This window comes from Meles meles, chromosome 2 (assembly GCF_922984935.1).
Source record: "Meles meles chromosome 2, mMelMel3.1 paternal haplotype, whole genome shotgun sequence".
NCBI classification, from domain to species: domain Eukaryota; kingdom Metazoa; phylum Chordata; class Mammalia; order Carnivora; family Mustelidae; genus Meles; species Meles meles.
The window spans coordinates 208896539-208915647 of NC_060067.1; the positions used below are offsets into that span (position 1 = coordinate 208896539).

A 19109-nucleotide genomic window follows, 5' to 3' on the forward strand; every position below is an offset into this window, starting at 1 on the left:
GAAAAACCTGTTCCTCAAAACACATTAACGTTCTCGTCGTGAACCCACGGAGGGTCACTGTCTGGGAGGACACTACCCCTACAGACAGAAACAGAAATGACCCTAGCGATGATAAGTACGACACGGAATTACTCAACACACTCCTCTCACTGAGCCTCTCCCCGTGGACCAGGGCCGTGAGCAGGTACGAAGTCCACGTAAACCCAGGCTGCTGTCCCGGGAGAGGGGCTCCAACGTAGAGCAGAAACACAGCTCTGCCCAGGAACCGCTTTCCCGCTGTAGCTTCCTCCTGTTTCCATGACGCCCGCAGCTCAGTGCGAGTACCGACGGGTACAGGTGAGAACGAATGTGACACCCTCCGCTTTGGTCATGACCCTCTAAGAGGAAACGCCGCATTCTGGCAGCGAGATTCAGACCCTGCGAGGGTGTCGTGAACGTGGGAGGCCCCTCCCCCGAGAAAGCGTGCCCGACCCGCCCGACGCGCTCCATCGCCTCTTGAGGCAGGGCCTGGGCCGTGGCGTCCGCACCAAGCTTCCAGAAGGTGAGTAGCAAGCGGCGGAAAGAAGGGCGGCTTGTTAGTACACAGCACGCTGAGTGCCCGCACGGACTGAGGAGCCCGTCAACCTTGTTCAGGTATCTCTCGTTTATGGCTTTGGCGACGTGCTTGATCTCACAGCGCTGGTCGGCATCTCTCTTCCTCTCGTTCAGCTTCTCCGCTAAGGTTTCCAGCTCCGTCAGCGCCATCTGAAGGGGCAGCCGGTCCGGGTGGCCTCTGGACGTGTTCTTCAGCATGTCCTGGGGAGAAATGGGTCAGAGGGAGTCGTGGGACTGCCCGGGCGGGGGTGCAAACCACGGCCCACACGTGCGCTCAGCCAGCGTCGGCGAGGCTCACGCGCTCCTTTGGGGAGGATAAGATAAGCACCGGGACAGACGAGAAGCCGAGTGACTCACAATCCGGCTACACTCAGGAACGGCTCCTTTTGCACAAACAAAAGGAACTTATTAAATGGCTTTGCTAATGGAAAAAACCAGCATTTCCCAAGAAAGGGCACCATCAATACGAACGAGCCACATCGTAGAAACGCCCCGCCCTCCGCAACCGTGCTCAAGGTCACTCCTAGCCTGCTTCTGTCCACCCCAGTCCGACCAACGGACCCAGGCCCCGGAGGTCAGCTTCCGAGCACAGAGTCGGCGGCCTCTCTCCCGTGCCTTCACCCCGCACGCAGCACCCCACTCTCTCGGGGGCCGGACACCCTCTGTGCGCGTCTGCAGGGTCCCAGAGGGAAGAGGAGGCTGCAAGGAGGGGCCCACAGTCTGGTCACCGACAAGTGGTACCACACGCGTCCAACACGGGTGTCGGCTTCAGGAGCAGCATCTGTGGGACAGTCACGGGCCGGCCCCCGGCTCTGACACCGGGCCCTGAGTGGGTCTCAGCTCGCTCACGCAGGCCACGTACAGGCTCCTGCGGACGGAGGCAGACGTTCTGGGGCACCCTTCTCACCCGCCCCCGACGCCGGAATTCGACGGTGCGGGCCTCACCTTCCCACCTGCTTTTCATCTGAAGGAGAAAACCTGCAGAAGCAACGATACGTTTCCGCTCTGCGTGGGCTGTGCAGACCCTGCCACGCCCGCGTCCCTACGGTGTCACCGTATAGACCCTGTCACACCTGTGTCCCTATGCGTCGCTGTACAGACCCTGCCGCGCCTGCGTCCCTACGTGTCACCGTATAGACCCTGCCGTACTAGCCCTGCCACACCCATGTCCCCTACAGACCCGGCCACTGGCCCCTGCAGCCCCCAGGCAGCAGCTCCCGGGAGCATCCGTACTGGGACCAGCCCCCCAGAATGACCCAGCCGCCCAGACTGCACACTCTGCATCCAACCGTGCATTCTCCTGAGCCCCAGACCAGCCCCGAGCCCTCCCCACCTGTCAGGGAGCCACACACAGGGATCTGGGAGGCATCAGGTGAGTCTCCTGAGTCCCAGGTGGATGGGGCGGGGGTGGGGGAGGAAGAACCACAGAGGGACCGATCTCACTCAGCCCATGGGGCACAGCTGTTACACGCAGTGTTCCTGGACCAGAATCAGAGAAATGTCACCCAAGACCATGTCCCTGGTCTCAAGCACCATGAGGCGCAGAGCCTGTCCTCTGCTGCTGTCCTTCTGTTCCCCACGATGGCCTTTGCTATCTTTTGCTAAAAGATAACACCTTTGCTAAAAATACCTATTTTGGTAATACCTGGGCCAAAGGTCTACCAGGACTTACTAACAGTTAACCAAAAGCTGACGGGCGAGATCGGAAACTACATCCAATGGCAGCTAACAAAGAACAAAAACCATCTGTGAGTGTGGTGTGAAAACCCAGCAGGGTCTCGGTACGTGCCGCGGACGGGGTGACCAGGGTGACCAGGGGTGACCAGGCACGCACCAGCACGCCACCAAGCACAGTCTGCACGTGAGTTTGAACGCGCTCCACATGATCACAAGACGGTCATGTCTTTGCCCTTGGTCCCTGTGTCCCCCACTAGCTAAAGAAGGAATGTCTGATCGGTTCCACCTTTCTTCCTCGCCGGACTGCCCACTGGGGCCTCCCACAGCAGCAGAATCAAACACATTTTCTGGGCATTCTGACGGCTTCTGTTATTAACCCTCTAGCATACACGACGGAACCAGAACCTGGATCTGACGCGTACACAGGGTAACTGGACGCTCGCTAGAACACAGTCGTGGAAAACAAAGACTAACTGCCCCACGAGACCAGCCACGGACACAGCGGATGTCAGCCGTCTGGAGTGTGTATCCTTCCTCTCACAGCTTTGTGACGACGCTGTTTGGAAGGTCACGTTCCACAGGGATCTGGTGGGTCACAGCAGCCGCCGTAACCTGAAGGGAAGGAGCCTGGGTGACGTCGCCAAGGGCCAGGCCAGTCCACCTTCGCTGTGTCCCCAGACACGAGCCATGCCGAGCCACCTGACGAATCGGCAGAACCCACACCCAGGGGCTGGCATGGGCTGCCTGCCCCCGTGTGGTGGGGCCCCAGCTATGGGGAGGGCGAAGCGTGTGCGCGGACAGAGCGTCCCATGGAATCGGTGCCTCACATCTGGCCCCAAAACCAGGTTTGTTGGAAACAACACAGGCACCAATCTGAATAGTCTTAGTTTTCAACCACGTCGGGTCCACGGGGGAGCCTCTCCACACGGTGTCTCTGCTCCCTACACCTCTGTGGACATTTACGACGGGCTCGGCTTGTCGGAGTCTGGACTCAGGCTCCCAAGCCCGCCCGTCCCCTCTGGCTGCAGACGGTGGATCTTCTCCACCTGACCCTAGACCCAGACCCTGACGGCGGCAGAACCGGGCAGATTCCTTTCTGTCCCTGGAGCACCTGCATCCGGCCCCGTCTGCCCGTGCAGGAGTGGACCAGTTAGGGCCCGGGGCCATGTCCATACTCAGGAGCCCCCGACCCTGCCCTCCCCACACAACCGCCCCGGGGAGGGAGGGGCCCGGAGCTTGGAGACGGGGCGGGATCACCACGGCGCTCAGCAGACGCCGGGAAGGGCGCATCCTTACCTGCAGCAGCAGGATGAACTGCGGGAACCGCTGTATGGGCTTCATCATCAGACTATAGAGCGTGACACGGTCGGGGCTGGACTCCTGGCACTGCTGTGGGGAGAAGCCCGGACGCTCGCGCTGCGGACGGCAGGGACCCCACCCGGGGCCGCGGCTGCCCTCACCCGACGGAGACTGTGCAGCAGACCGGCCGCGGAACCCCACACCCGGCACCGCCCGTGTGCTCGCGCCTCCGAGGGCCAGAGCGCACGGTGGCCGGTTCCCAGTGGAAATCTCCCGGGTTGGCATTCGATGCTCTCCGAGGGCGCCCGGCCCCCAGGCGGGGCTCGTCCATTTACAGACGCCTCTCGGCCTTCTAGGGACTGAGTTAGTTTCTGAGACGCTACAGCCACCCGAAAGTGTGCGGACAGAAAGGGAGGAAACAGGCTCCAGGGGGCTCAGTCGGTTGGACATCTGCCTCCAGCACACGTCGTGGCCCCGGGGTCCCGGAACTGAGCCCCACATCAGGCTCCCTGCTCAGCAGGAGCCTGCTTCTCCCCCTCCCTCTGCTTGTGCTCTCTATTGCTCTGTTAAATAAATAAAAACTTGAAGAAGAAGAAGAAAACTCACAGAAGCCCAAACGAGAGTCGGCAGGGCCCTTGAAGGCAGCCAGGCCCACGCTCTGGGGAACACGGCAGCCACTGCCAGCCAGGCTTGGCTCTGGGGGAGGGTCTCGGGGGAGGGGGGTGGGGAGGGGCAGGCTGTCCCTGAGTCTGTGTCCTGTGGAAGCTGCCCAGGAGCAGCCGTGGCAGAGGATGTGGTGTGGGGGCTGCCACCACCGTGCAGCAGGGGCTACCTAGTCCCTCGTCGTGCCTCTGTGCGCCAGGGAGGGACGCACCGCAGGCTGGGTCACCGCACAGGAATGGGGTCTCCGGCTAGGGCAGCAGTGTGGCCGGATGGCAGAGTGAGGGCTCAGCCCCACCACCACCAAGGGCAGCTCAGCCCCCTGAGACTGGTTCCCGGGTGGACCAGAATGACCCACACCTCGACCCCAGGCCACCTGGCAGGCGGTCACCCAGCGGCGGGGGCTGCAGCCGGCCCCCCCGGCGGACATTTCTGGTACAGCCCACCTCCGCAAGATGGTTACAACCTGCTCCAAGCAAGTGACTGTCTGACCGTCTGTGCGTCCTTCCCCCAGAAGCTGCGTGGGATACGGAGAGGAGACCACCGAGCGCCGAGACCCTGGAAGCAGGGGCTGACGGGATCCCCCGCTAACGCCGGCCAGGGCGTAACCGGCTGCGAGAATGGCACCCGCGCCCACTCGCCGTGGTGGCAGGAGATCGAGAATTCAGTTCGAGTAACAGGAGCAAGCTTTGGCTCAGGGTTTATGACGGGAGCTGGGGCCTTGTGCAAGCGAGGTCTGGGGTCGGTGGCTGGCCACGGTGAGGGGCCGTGGGCCAAATCTCCCAGGTCAACTCCGCACTGTCAACGTCAGAGACACCTCACCTCTCCCTGGAGCAGGGACAGAGCCCACGGCCCACGGGGGGCTCATCCCTCAGGGATCAGCTCCCTGCTCAGACTCGAGAGGCCCGCAGGTCTCCACCCCAATCCCAAGGCAGCTTCCTCTGCAATCGGACCTCAGCTTTCCGCCTGCCCGCCCCTCCGCACCCGTCCCGGAGTGTGCACGTGGAGGTTAATTCCCGAGAGCCCTGCCTCCCCTAAAGACTCACCTTCGCTTCCAGCTCTGACCTGGCCCCCTGGTACCAGAGCTTGCGTGACAAGTGGTACTCGACGTTTACAGGCAACGTGCAGGAAAGCTTCACCACGAAGCATGTGCACACAGAACGCGTTATCAGAGGGAGTGAAAACCCAAAATGGGAAGAAAAACCAAGGGCTAACCTTTAAGAACTCGAGGAAAGCAGGCTTCGTGGCACAGGTTTTCTTGAGGATTGCCACCGCGGTGCTGAAATTATTCACGTACTCGCTGTAGGCATCCAGCACCATGGACTTGGAAAACTGAAACACCAGGGAGAACAGAAAACCGTCAACGGCGCGCAGAGCCCTGAGGCTCACACTTGTGGGACGGGAGAAAAGACTTGAGACCCGCCCCAGACGGGACGTCTCAGTCGCTGAGATATTTCCACGGGACACGCTTCCTTACGACCCTGTGTGATTTCCTTTCTTCTTTAAGCAAACTTGCTAGGACTTGTTTGAACAGCTGGTCGCTCTCCCCCCGCTCTCTCCGATGTGCCTGTCAGCACCCTTGCTCAGGCCCCCGACGGTCGGGCCTTTAGCTCAGCAGCAGCCCTGACCAGACACCTGCCCTTAACGTCCGGCCGGTCCTCACTCTGTGGATTTCACCTCCAGCGGGGCCGGCCCACAGGCCCCAACAGCCTGACTGGCCCCGAGGGTCCCCGGAGACGCTGTAGGGGAAGCAGGGCACCGATTCCCTTCTGCGTCTCTGGCTGACGGGCCATGCTGCTCCCTGTCCTGTTTTCCTGGAATCACCAAGAGGCCTCCCGCTGGGATTCTCCTAAGATCCCACAAATTCTCAAGATACACAGTAAAATCCATCTGGGTCTCTGATGCAACTGTCCCTGACAGGAAAAAAGTGCTTTCTGTATAAAAATAAACTACACGTTTTAAGGTTTTTCTTGCTTTTAAAGAAGTTACCGAGACAAGTATTTCAAGAAGCGAGAGCAAATGCAGAGACGGACACATAAAACAGCCGGAAAACACAAGCGCCGCGCACATTGTCTCTGTTCTCTCTGTTGTGCACGAGGACGCCTGCGGGGCACCGGGCAGACGCCGCAGGAGAGCTCTGCTCCCGCGCGGTGCTCGAGGCGGCCTGGGACTCACCCACGTCGTCAAGCCCACGAGGTTCCACGGGAAAGACAAAGGCCTCCCGCATCCCGATGGCCACGTGGGCTGAGATCGGCGGCTCCTGCACCTCAGGCCTCCGACCACCGTCCCCGGAAGCTGCCCGTCTACACAGAACACTCGCTAAGTCCAGGACACGGAGTTCAACAACAGACCAAGACGAAGGGTTTGGAACTGCCGGTGCACACCGGAGGCTGCTGGTTTCCAGGCAGCCGACCTCCTCCCCCACCACGAAACGTGAACATGGGCCGCCACGTCCCGTGTCACCAGCGGCCTCGAGACTGCGTCTGCGGCACAGGTCCATGGGCCCCGGAGCACTGGCTGGAGGGAACGTGTGGGGAGTTTCCACCGAACCTGATGGGGCAGGGAGCAGGGTGAGACCCAGCTGCCCCGGGGCTGAGTGGGAGAGAGCGGCACCCTGTCCGCAGAGCCCCGGCTCAGCCACGAGAACCACACTCCGACTGCCCAGGGCTGCACTGGACGGAGCCGGTGGCGTTCCAGGACACCCCGCCGGCCTCAGGACAGCGCCTGACCACGTGCCCCGGAGCCCCCCTGCCACGGTGGCCACAGAGAGCAGCCAGGCCCGCTGCCGACGTGGACCCCAACACGAGTGTCCCCCCAGGCACGGGCACGGGCGGGGCGCGCCCGCCTACCGAGGCCACGAAGACGTCCCCGATGGTTTCCACGGCGTCCCACTCGGCCACGCGGCTGGCCAGCGCAATCTGGAACATGCCGTGGCACTGCAGCAGCTCCTTGACGCGGTAGAACACCAGCCTCAGCTTCCTCTCGCTCAGCATCCTGGGCTCCATCTCCGACAGCGGCTTCTCGTATTGCTGCAAGGACACGCGGGGCGGCGCGGACGCTGGAGGGCGCGTCGCAGACACGCGGAGAAGCCCACTCACGAAGTCACGGTTCACGCGAGCCACGCGGCACTCCACGTCTCCCGGGGATCCTGCCACGCGGACCCCATCCCAGCTCATGGGCGCGCGTGAACCCGTGTGGGCGGACGAGCCCGTGACACCCGCATCCCCCGCGACATGCCGCGTCCGTACCTCCAGAATCCTCTTCAGGGCACCCACGTAGTTCTTCTCACTGTCGACCACAGAGCCCAGGATGTACCTTCTCACGACCTGGTGAGGCGTGGAAACACGGCAGTGAGCGGAGCACGGCAGGAAACGGAAATGTCACTTCTCTTGCAGGACGAGCTTTGCTTTGTTCCCGGATCCTCAGAGCGGGAGGCAAAGGACCCCGCCCCAGCCCTGAGGGTATGCTGGACGGCAGTGGTGGGCACAAAGTCTCCTGGGCCCACTGCGGCGGCCACAAGACAGATCCAGCCTCAGATTGGAAACGGTAAGGACAGCGTGACAGGCCACACTGCAGCAGTGACATCAGCCGCCAGGAGCCGGGGGTGGAGTCTCCCGGGCCCTGCATTGGGCTGCGGCTGCTCCCCAAGCGCGTCAAGCCTGAGAGCCGCTCCCGCCCTGACTCGAAGTCTGCGAGTGGCTTCACAGGTCTGGGGACGTCGTTCCTGCAAACCAATCTGGAGCCGTCGCTCCTGCAAACCCACGGAAGCTGAATCGGCCTGCGAGGTGAGAGACCTTTCTGGCTCGAGAGCTCATGAACGAGCAGAGCCAGGCAGCAGAGGGTACGGCGAGGGGATGAAGGCCGCCCCCCTCGCCCTCACGGCTGTGGGTCCTTCACGCCCGGGGGACGGCACTCTGGCGCGGTTCCCGAGAAAGACTGGACGCCTGGCGGGGCCATCAAGCCTACACGGAGTCTGGCAGGTTCCTTTTGCCAATGAGTGAAGAACGAGCACAGGATCAGCCTCTAGACCCGCGGCCTCGCCCGGCCCCGCAGCCCCGCACAACGCTGACCACAGAGCCCAGCGCCCCGCCACGGCCGGACAGCATCGCCCACCGTGGGGAGCTGGCAGTTGAGGACGTCCCAGGGCCGCACCATCCCATAAAGGGCGACTGGACACGGGAGCGACTCTCCACAAAAAGGACCATTCAAACCCACAAAGCTAAGACAGAAACCAGTGCTCCTCGGGCACGCAAGGAGGTCAGGGACACACTCAGTACAGAGGGGTCTGGGGTGCAGAGAGGCCCTGCAGTCAGGGGTCTGAGCGCCACAAGGAAGGCCAGACCCCTCTGCCCAGTCACTCCCCGGACAAGCAGCGGCCTGTTCCCGCCGTCCCCTCTCCTGAGTTCTCATCCCCAGATGCTCCAAGTCTCCTCAGGTGGAACGTCTGGGGTCAAACCCCGGAAATTACAGACATTTTTAACAGTCCTGAGAGAACTCTGAGGGGCCAGGCCCCACGTCCTCTACACAACTGTCCCCTGCGGGGTCCCACCCGTGCCTGCTACCAGGGAGGGCCCTGCTTCACCCCTCACCACTGGACCCCATGTCCTCCGACAAGAGGACCCAAGTCCCAGTCACACTGTGTCCCCCAGGAATGAGCACGGAGACCCCATCAGTGGTCAGAGCCGCACACAACATAGGAGTGGGGTGAGCGGACCCAGAGAGACAGACCTCAAAGGGACATGGAAGGTGTTGTCAAGAACTCAAGTCCCCTTCTCCAGCTGGTGAAGCTGGAGAGCGGCGGGTGAGCCGTGAACGGGGACAGCCAGCACCGCGCCACGTGGGAATCGCAGCCGCTGGTTCCCAGGGAGCCCTGGAGAGAGCAGGGCATTTGTGGTTCACCCAACCAACGGACGCAGGATTTGGGATTTCAGGTTCGGGGATCAGAGACTTGGCCCAGGTGTGGGGCCCTCCTGTGTCCAGGGCATGGCGTCACCCCCACCAGCAGCCTCCTGGGAGCCCCGGCGTCCCCCCGCGGGATGTGTGTACGGCACGGATGGAGGTGCGAGGACTTCACAACACCCGGCACACTGCTGCTGTCTCTGGGTCTTCCTCCGCCGCCGACTCGCTCACGGAGCCGCACCACCCACAGACACGCCTCCTCGGCCTGCCAGCCCCATGCTCAGGCTCTGCCTTCAACTCCGTGGGACGTTCGCTTCCCAGTCTGCGGGCGGCTGACCGCCACGGACGTCCGCTCAGGGCAGCTTTGTCCAGACTCCGACCCGAGCACGGTCACTACACCGCTCCGTCCCACACTACTGTCTACATGTGTCCACCTCGTGCGGCGTGTCCCCACGATGGGCATCACGCTGACCCCACGGAGAACAGCTCAAGGGCCCCCTGGAACCTCCAGCTCCGCTCCACACTCTGCTCTGAAGGTTTCTCTTCCTTTTACCCAGAATCATTCACCGACACCTCCGCGTTTTCTTCCCTCTGCTACCTGTTTCCAGAGGCTAAAGTCGCACAGACACCCTCATCGGTTGTCGGAGTCTGCATGCGGGGCCTGCGTACGTGCCATTTACCAACGCTGAAGTGGCCCTGTCAGAACCGGTATAAATCGCGCCCACACCCGCCTCCCGCGTACTCTGGCGGTGGTGCCCCAAACACTCGTGGGCCAGGAAGCCCGTATCCAGGCCACATGGGGGCCGCAAGCGGGGGACGGCAGGGGTCGGACGGGGAGACACGGAGCTCCGTGAGCGGCCGGCACAGCCCCCATCCTACCTGCTGCTGAGACAGACCCTCAGGCATGGGCGTGAGGACGGCTTCCGGATGTTTGCAGTCAACATCGATGAATAAATTCTGCTCCTCCTCAAGACAGGATCTGTGATCTTAAAGGAAGTCGGAAAGGGTCGGTCAGAATGCTACCGCGTGGTGAGGACAACAACAAAACCCACCGAATCCCGGCTTCGGGCACTTTGGTCTTTCGTGCTCAGGTTCCGCAGGGCCAGGTTGAATGGAAACGCGGACGCGCCCAGAAAATACCCTTCCCACCCGAGGAACCAGCGTCCGTCGACACCTAAAATTTTCAATACTTGGAAGTTTAATCTTAAAAGGCAGGCGTGTCCTCTGAACACCTCTGAACCCTTCTGCGTGTTGATCTATGCAGCGCGCATTCAAACGAAGCCAGCTGAGAGCCCACGCTCGGTCGCCGACGGAAGCCAAGGCAGACTGGGCATCCTTCTGGACTCTGCGCGGCGCTCCATGAAGCACAGCCGAGAGCTTGGACCGAAACCTGGCGCGTCTCTAAACACTCGGCTGTGCCGGCTGGAGACCGGAACAGCAAGGGCTCTACTGCGGCGGGAGCCCAGACCATCGAATTCAGAGCTCCACACCCGGCCGCGCCGAAGCGTCCGTGAGGAGACTGTAAAATCCCGCGGTGTCCACACCCCTGCGAGACGGGCCCACGACCGCAGCGAGGGCTTCACCCCGGGCCGGCCGGAGCGCGGAGCTGCGGGGCCCCCGCGAACAGCCGGGCTGCTGGGGTGCGGCCACTTTGGAGACAGTCGGGGGCCTCCTCACAGAAGCTGACACAGTCCGACCCCGCAGCCCTCGATCCTGACCTGAAGGACTTGAAAACTTGGGCCCACACAGGCCTGCCATGGGTGCTCCCAGCAGCTGGCTCCCGACGGCCAGGGCTTGGCGCCAAGCATCCCTTCAGGAGGTGACGGACACATTAACTGTGGTCCATCCGGAGGGGATGGTGTCCAGCGCTGCGGAGAAACAAGCCTTCGAGCCACGAACCAACGTGGGCGTGCCTTACAGACGTGTGCCCACGTGAAGGGAGCCGGTCTGAGGCGTCTGCATACGGCCGGGTTCCGACTCCAACAATCTGGGAACGCGAAGACGCAGAGACAGTGACAAGAGCAGAGGCCGCCGGGTGTGCGGCGCAGGGAGGGAAGAGCCAGCGGAGCACCCGCCATTCTTAGGACGTGACGCTCCTCTGCGTGGCACGGTAACAGCGGGCACCTGCACCAGCCCTGTGTCCCAACCCACAGAACGCGGCCCATCGGACGGAAGATGCGTAGACATGGCGCGTGGCCCCATCAGAGGCGATAAACGCACCACGACGGTGAGGGCGCTGGGCTCGGGGCCTTTGCGTGGGAGGGGCTGTACCCAGATCTCTGCGCCCTCTGCTCAATGCTGCTGTGAATCTGAAGTTGACCTTAAATAATAAAGTCTTAACAAGAAGTAGAAACAGAACCTTCCGGTATCCAAAACCCCCCTCGGGTTTCACGGATCAGTCCCAGGGCCGCTGAGCCCGGGTGCGTGGGAGGGGTTAAAAGCTCCCACCTCCTTCGCGACGACGCCTGGGTGTAAGAACCACCACTCAGTCCCGTCTTCCACTTCGCAGCTTGGGAAACTAAGGTCGTCGGGCTTGGGGATGTACCTGACCCGCGGCCACCCCCTCAGGGGTCCCCATAGACAGTCTCCCTGCCCGGCTCGGGGTTTCCCACCTGTCCTGCGTGCTGGGTGCTGGCCTGCAGATCCCAGGTCAGGGTGTAGGGTGGGCCTCCAAGCCCCAGCCTGGGCACCTGTCAGACCTGCCTGTGGTGCCCCCTCCCCTGGTGCAGGGGTTCATCCTGGGGGTGCCGTCCCGCTGCAGCCTCTCCCCAGGGCACACGCTGCATCAGAACCCAACCCCCAACCGGGGCTCCTGACCCCCTTCCCGCATCTTGTTTCAAGACGCTGAAAACTTCACTAGGACTAGAATGCGTAGGAGGAGGGTCTAGTGCATGTCGATGCCGTGACACGCGGTCCCCGAGGAGGCTCCTTAAGGAGGCGTGGCTTCACGGTGCCCCCCAGCACGGCGGTCAGTAAACGCTACCGTGCACTGGAACGCCTCTTAGAGCATCTGTGCCGGCAACAGGCTCGTGTTTGCGAAGGAATCCATCAGGGTCCGGCGCCCGCTCCTGGAACAGGTGCTCCGGCCACCGCGCAGGTAACCCGTGGCCGCCGCGCAGGTAGCCGGCTGCCTTGTAAGAGCGCAGGGGTGCGAAGACATCTCATCCTCGGTCCACAGCGTCCACACGGCAGCCTCCATATGCCGCATCTCTCTCGGACGCACAGAGAGGCTCCTGCCCCCGGCTGAGAACCTCAGAAAACCTGAAACTTCAGGAATCATCCCCGATCTTTCCTCGCCGCCAAAAGGGTCCCTAAAATCCCTGCTCAGAACAAGCGCTCTCAGCCCGTGTCTTTGTGGAAATACACGAACACACGAGAACCGACGCTCCGTCCACAGACCGTCCGTGGTCACACCTTGCTAAGAACAAACGACGGGGTACCTGGATGGCTCAGGCAGTGACCCGTCTGCCTTCAGCTCAGGCCACGATCCCAGGGTCCTGCATTTGAGGCTCAGGCTCCCAGCTCAGCGGGGATCCTGCCTTCTCCCTCTCCGTCTGCCACTCCCCTCCCCACCGTGCTCATATTCTCTCTCACCCACTCTCTCTCAGATAAATAAATAAAATCTTAAAGGAAAAAAAAGAATAAAGTTGCAGAGAATGCAGACTGACTGAGGTCAGACACCGGAGGGAATTCTGAGGGGCGTGCAGAGAGTGAAGCCCCAGGGCAGGGTTCAGGAAGGGCCGGTGTGCTGAGAGACCACGGAAAGAGAAGTGGAGTCCACCAGCCGTGAGAATTGACTCGCCCTTCCGCTGCGTGTGTGTCGGTCCCTGAGCTACTGCACAGATCCGAGCACACCCTCCCTGCCCCGGGAGGGGAGACGCAGGTGGCCTGGCTAAGTCAAACCCCAGCGACAAGCATGGGGCAGAAGCACCAAGCCGCTGCGGGACGGAGGGGACCAGGAGGCCTGCGGCATCGGCCCGAGCCGGGCCACACACCTGCAGCCATGAAGGACCTGGTCCGAATGAGGGAGCGGCCTCTCTTCACAGCGGCCTTCGTCTTCTCCAGTCCGTCCTTCGTGCCCTCCCTGGCGGCCTTCATGAGCTTCTGCATCTGCGAGAGGGGGGAAAACGTGAGAAGCAGCACCGTCGACAGAAACCCACTTGCTGCTGTGATTTTAAAAGAATACTGTCAAGCATCACAACGTCCCCTCGGGTTGGCTTTGTGATCAGGGAGAGCTCGCTTGCTGTGTTGTGTGCCTGCGTGTGCGTGGTGTGCGTGTGCACGCGTGTGTGCATGCGTGGCCTGGGCCATGTTTTGTGTGCTCAACAGAAAAGAAAGAAGGAAAAGCGAACTTGAACCAGCAGCCCCTCCTCCACCCGCCACGCGTAAGGCCGGTCCCATTGCTCCAGGGACGACTCACAGCCCCACAGGTGTCAGAGGCACACAGAGTCACGCGGCAGAGCCGGGTCCCAGTGCACACACAGGACACAGCCCCCGGCTGTCTGCTGAGCTCCCTGGGAGGCAGGGCCATCAGCTCAGGGGTGCACGCAGGCTGCGTGAGCGGTCACAGACGGAGGACAGCCCGTGGGAAGCCAGAGCCCCACTTCCCACCAGAGCGCCGTGTAGGGGTTCCGGTTCCCTGAACCCAGAGCCCAGCGGCACACACCGGTCATCAGGGCTCCAGGCCACGGCCAGCTGCTCTGGCTTCTCACCTTCCTTGTTCTTGAAAACTCTGAGATCGGAGATACTCACCACCGGGCTCTCAGGGATTCTTCCAGAGAAACCCAGATGTCCCCCTCCCCACAAGCCAGCGTCCGGTCCAAGGGACCTCCACACTGCCCGCCGCCCGGTCCTCCCAGCGATTCCTCCGACACTAGACACACTGCAACCCTGTCTCCACCTCCCTGCACCGAGGGCCGGATCGCCACAGCCTGGGGCCCTCCCCGGGGGCGTGCGCTGGTGTCGGACACGCACTGTGACCCCGGCTGCCCCTGACTGTCCTCTAGTCCCCGAGCCTCGGCCAGCTGCAGCCAAGCCATGTCCACACTCGCCAGACGGGACCCTGCTCCGGCCTCCACAGGGCATGGCCACGGCAGCCCCCTGACTCCCGCATCGGCCCTTGCCGTCCTGGGGACGTGCCCTTCACCGCACCATCTCCCCTGCGTCAGCTGCTGGGCCCTCCGGCTCGCACCCTCCACGGCCCATCTGCCCGCGAGGCGTCTCTGCTTCGTCTCCCGACCCAGACCGCCTCCTTCTTACCCCATGCTGGATGGCTAAGCCTCCATCTTCACCAGGCCCCAGTCAGGGGCCCCCGGACGAGAATCAGAGAATTGCAAACACGACCGAAGGGGACCAGCCTGCACAGCACCTAGTCCTCGAGCAGCAGTGAAGCCCCAGGACCTAGGGAGCCGCGATGCCGGTCCCAGCAGCCAGGAAGCTGAGCCAGGGCCCCCAACCCGTCCTCATGCCTGCTTCTTTCTGGATGAAGGGGGTCAGCTTGGCCTGGCCCTAACTACATACCATGTTATCCCCCCCTGCTCCCAAACGCATTCTGCTCACCCCTGCCACTCCCCACCGGCGCACCTGCTTCCAAACCCCTCCACCGAGCTGGCCTCCGTCACGCCGCCCCGTGACCAACGACTGAGCTCACGATTCTCTGGGAAATCGCGCCAGGCGCCAGACGCTCCCACATGACCTGCTGCCTTACATTCTGCACAGGAACCAACCAAGGCTGAGCTGAAAGAAGGGCTGAGACTCCCAGAGTCCTGCTCCTACTCGGGGAAGCCCAGGACACAAGAACACTCTGGAATCAAGCAGACTCTCATGGAAGACATTTCTAGGTAAACGTCTGTTTTCGGTTAGACGCCACTTCACACACACGGACAAACCACAGGACATCGGCAGGACGCGGGACGTGGACGTGAGCAGTACTTGACAGTGCCCTTTTAAAACACAGCTCCGGGGACGGCCGCCACCTCGCACAAACCCAGCTGCTCCGAGCCCGGGTCTCAGGGGCCCTTTAGACTCGTAAAAGTGCCGAGGGCCCCGTGAGCTCTGTCCACCTGGCCTTCACGGGTCTACGTTGACTGGACGGAGAGTTAACGTTGAGAAAAATATCAAGCTTCAATGAACACTCATTTAGAAATAATAAAACCTGTCCTGGGTCATGGAAGCCGCACATTCAGGGAAAATCCTTGTAGTTCCCAAACGGCCCGATAGGCGGCGCGGTAGCACACGTGTGGGAATCTTTCCAGCATCTGAGAGACGGGATCCTGCCCATCAGGCCGGGAAGTGACACCCAATGGAGCCTGGGGGACACTCGCGTCCACGTGTAAGAGACCGCATCCCTGTGTAAGAGACCGAGACGGACGGGAGGGAGGGGGAAGAGCATCTCGGGACCAGTGGGAGCCCCTCCGCGGGCGGTGGTGACCTCTGGAAGCCGAGGACCACGCTTTGGGAACCAGGATGGTTAGGAAGAGCCAACATCGCTGCCGTGCGGCCTCTCCGGGAAGCACGGCCTGTTTCCCAACACGCATGACCCACGCAGCTGGTCAAAGCGCGAGCCGCCCTACCTTCCGTTCGTGCCTCTGCTTTAGCTGCTGAATCTCTGCGGCCCCCACCGCGGTGGCCATCAAAGCTCTCATCTTGCTCTCATAGTGCTCCTTGAAACGCGCTAGGTCATGGGAGAGCTACAGCACAAAGAGACACAAGCTGTTCACAAACGCGTGTCTTCCCGTCCTGAGACACAGTCTTACGCTGGCAGGACGCGGCGGCGGCGTCTGGGGGACCCCACGCCCCACGGGAGCCCTAGTTCTGGCCCACCGACCCCCGGGAGCTACAAATGGGGAAGTCAAACATGTGGGGCAAGGAGGGGCCAGACCGGGGACTTTTCTACGCCCGACAAGAGCGAGCACGGGCACTGAAGCCTCTGGGACCTCATTCCCGTGCATTCTGAGGACATTAAAATGACCCAACATGTAAGTAGAAAAGGTATAAAATTATCCTTCTGTGTCAGCGCCAAGGCAGAAGGTACCCGAGTTCAAGACTGCCCTACATACAGGGTGTCGTGATTTGGGAACGGGCAGCACAGACTTCTAAGTCTCCAACTGACGTCACGTCGTCTGGGCCGGGGAAGGGCAGGGCTCCTGCAAGCACTGCCCACGGGGTCGCGCGTCTCCGATACAGAAACCGAGGCCTCCTCAGGGCTTCCCCGCAAATGCTCCCCGTGCCGACCCCGGAAAAGACGCCTGCTGCAAATGTTCCCTCAACAGTGCGGCCTCCTTGAGCTGACTGTCAAGCACAAGAGCGCTCGGCGAGCCGTTCTAAACCACGACTTAGAACGAGAACGCCTGGGCCTTCCCACGGCCCGTCCCTCCTGCTGGCCGTGCTGCCGGCCGCCCCAGCACGTGGCCACGCTGGGGCAGGGGAGGGAGGAGGACGCCCCATGGTCATCCCACACTCGAAAGCCACCCTGTGGGCTGTCCACCTGCTGCGGAGCAGCCTCTCCCTCGGCGCTTCGGGGCATCTGCCCAGGGAACCGGGCTCCACCCAGCAGGCAAGGGGGCAGTCTCAGCTCAGAAAGTGCGTGAGAGGCTCATCGGCGGCACCTGACCCAGGAAGCCGCAGCGCGCTCTCCTCTCTCCTAACCCAGCCCTAAGCCAGAGAGGCGGGTGCACACGGAATCCGGCTGCGGTCCCCCGGCTGGCTGGTGTCGGCTGTACTGGCTGCCGCTCCAGCAGTCCCGGGGGCGGCTGTCACGCTGTGAGGAGCTCGGGCGACCTTCTTGAAGGGGTAGGTTCTCCCGAGCTTCATGCAGCCGTCCCCAGAGTACGAGGATGCTAGGTGACCCGTAACCACAGGCCGGCCGGACAGACACAGTGGCCAGAGCCGAAAACCCAGCAGCCACTCTGCTCCCTGGGTGCGGGTGGGCGGGTGACGCACTGCACTATCACACGGGCCGCCTCCGCGTGCCTGCAGCCTGACGCGCGACCTCACACGGGCGGACACGGCCATGAGCGAGTGCCCATCACCCCGTTCACCAACGGCACAGCCACACCACCGGAGACCACGCGTCTCAGGAAGAGGGTCCGCCTGAGTGCACCCGGGGCCACCGTGGGCCACCGCCCAGCCCTGGATTTTACACTCCGGCCCCTGAAGCTCCTCCCCAGACCCCCCCAGGAGGCACACGCACGTGCACGCACACTCCCCTCAGGACAGGAGGGGGCTGCTCCGGGGCTCAGTCCTTCGGCAGCACGGGCGTCTCACAGACACCGAGGCCGTCCGCTCCGCGTGCCCGGCACGCCGTGACCATCTGTGCACAACACAGGTGACGCGGGCAGTGGTCCCCGGGGCCATCTTGATGTGTCTCTAAGGACGCGCGCTGCGGCTACACTCACAACGCAAGCCGGGGCCCCCTTCGCTCCCGCTTGCCCCTCCCCCACGCTAAGCGCAGCCACACTGGAAGCAGCGACACGTGACGGGTGCAACGTGCCCTCGTGCTCACGGCGCTCGGTGCTAAGCTGCCCCTCGCACAGCCCCAACACGTACTTGCTTTCTGTGGCTGCTGCGCAGGAAGGACCTGGGGACCCCGTTCCTGCACTCCGAGTCACTCTGCTCCTCGTAGCTTTCGAATTCACTGGAGCTCCAGCCGTATTCCAGAGAGCTGTTTCCGCCTTCCTCTCCGTTCTCAACGTCGTCATAAATCATCTCATCTGAGGGCGAAAAGGCCACAGCGAAATACAAAAAGCAGAATTGGCTCGTTAGGGTCTGTGCGTGTGCATGGCTTCCCCTAGCCTCGAGAGCTGGGGCGGGAAGCGTGTCAGACCCCAGGGCCAGCAGCACCTCTGGGATGGGACAGCGGCACGAGGGGTCGTGAGCCCCCGTGAGCCCCCGGTGCAAACTGAGGGCCGCTGGTCTGTAAGAAGCCACCAGAATTGTACCAAATAACCTGTTGGCCATACGAAGATAAGTGCAGGGAAATAAACAGAGGAGTGGACGGTGGACGCACGGATGAGAGGTGCAAATACAACAAGGAAGTCCACGGGAAACCAGTGAATCTTGCCTTGCTGCCAGCAATGCTTTGACACGTCTGCGCTTCAACGTTTACTGCGTTTAAAATGCGTTTAACATGCTGCCGTCAGTAGAGAGCCCAGTCTAGCCACCGAACACGGGGACGAGGGGTCCTTACCTTAACAATTCCAAAGGCTGTAATTCCCACCTCTTACTTCGTAATCTATTCTGCAAAAGGGAGCTCACTGAGCCGAGCTGCCTCACCGGTACGCCCACAGCAAGGACAAAGTCCTGACATTCATCATGAATTAATTAATGCGCGTCCTTTCCAACAGGTGCCAAGACCACAGATTCACAAAAAGTGATCCCGTGATACGCCCTAACACAAAAATGTGCAGTGGAACAAAGAAACGCAGATGGACTTCCTATTTTCAGTGCCGCGCTGCAGGGCACGGGAGCTTCTGAGAATGAAACGTCGCTCTGGCTTCTCTTATTAACACGTGAGCATAAATGGTGATTTCAGACGACCTTTCTCAAGTATAAACGACCCGTTAAGAGTAATTTCTGCTTGAATTACCAGTGGAGAGCTCTCACACCCCAGGCACAGCGGACCACCTTTATCTTAGCTGCGTTAGCGCTCAGGGGTCAGGACGTGTGACAGCGATTCTGCTCCGCGTTCTGCAATACACAGTGCTCTCTGGGCGTCCCCTGCACACGGGAAGCTTCCAGGGCTCCGCGGCGTCTCGTGAACCACAGAGGGTTGACGGTGGGTGAGCTGTGAGGCCCTCCGGAGTTCCCGGATGCACAGAGGGACACTTTCTGATGCTGCAGAGGAAAGGCAGCCACGGAGCACGTGCTCCTCCTTCAGGCCAGTAAAGGGAGAGCTGGTCCACCGGCTGAGTTCTTCTGGGCCGCGACCTCGCTACCTGCCCCGGGCCGGGACTGCGCTGGGGGTGGCCACACCAGCCCAT

General features: G+C 61.9%; 1 protein-coding gene across 7 annotated transcripts in view; it reads right to left on the reverse strand.

Moving 5' to 3' along the window:
- The window catches only part of ARHGEF10 (Rho guanine nucleotide exchange factor 10), a 93773-nt gene that overhangs the window by 34763 nt on the left and 39901 nt on the right, over positions 1 to 19109 (reverse strand). For 5 of the 7 annotated variants that reach the window (XM_045991607.1, XM_045991617.1, XM_045991625.1 and 2 more), the window contains 9 exons: positions 17677 to 17840; positions 15702 to 15818; positions 13125 to 13239; positions 10009 to 10115; positions 7479 to 7556; positions 7080 to 7259; positions 5446 to 5562; positions 3568 to 3660; positions 625 to 795 (listed from right to left, as the gene is read on the reverse strand). In XM_045991607.1, the coding sequence (XP_045847563.1) occupies positions 625 to 795; positions 3568 to 3660; positions 5446 to 5562; positions 7080 to 7259; positions 7479 to 7556; positions 10009 to 10115; positions 13125 to 13239; positions 15702 to 15818; positions 17677 to 17840 (1142 nt within the window). The remainder of the gene's footprint in view (positions 1 to 624; positions 796 to 3567; positions 3661 to 5445; positions 5563 to 7079; positions 7260 to 7478; positions 7557 to 10008; positions 10116 to 13124; positions 13240 to 15701; positions 15819 to 17676; positions 17841 to 19109) is intronic. The other 2 variants (XM_045991635.1, XM_045991642.1) reach the window with 2 other exon arrangements.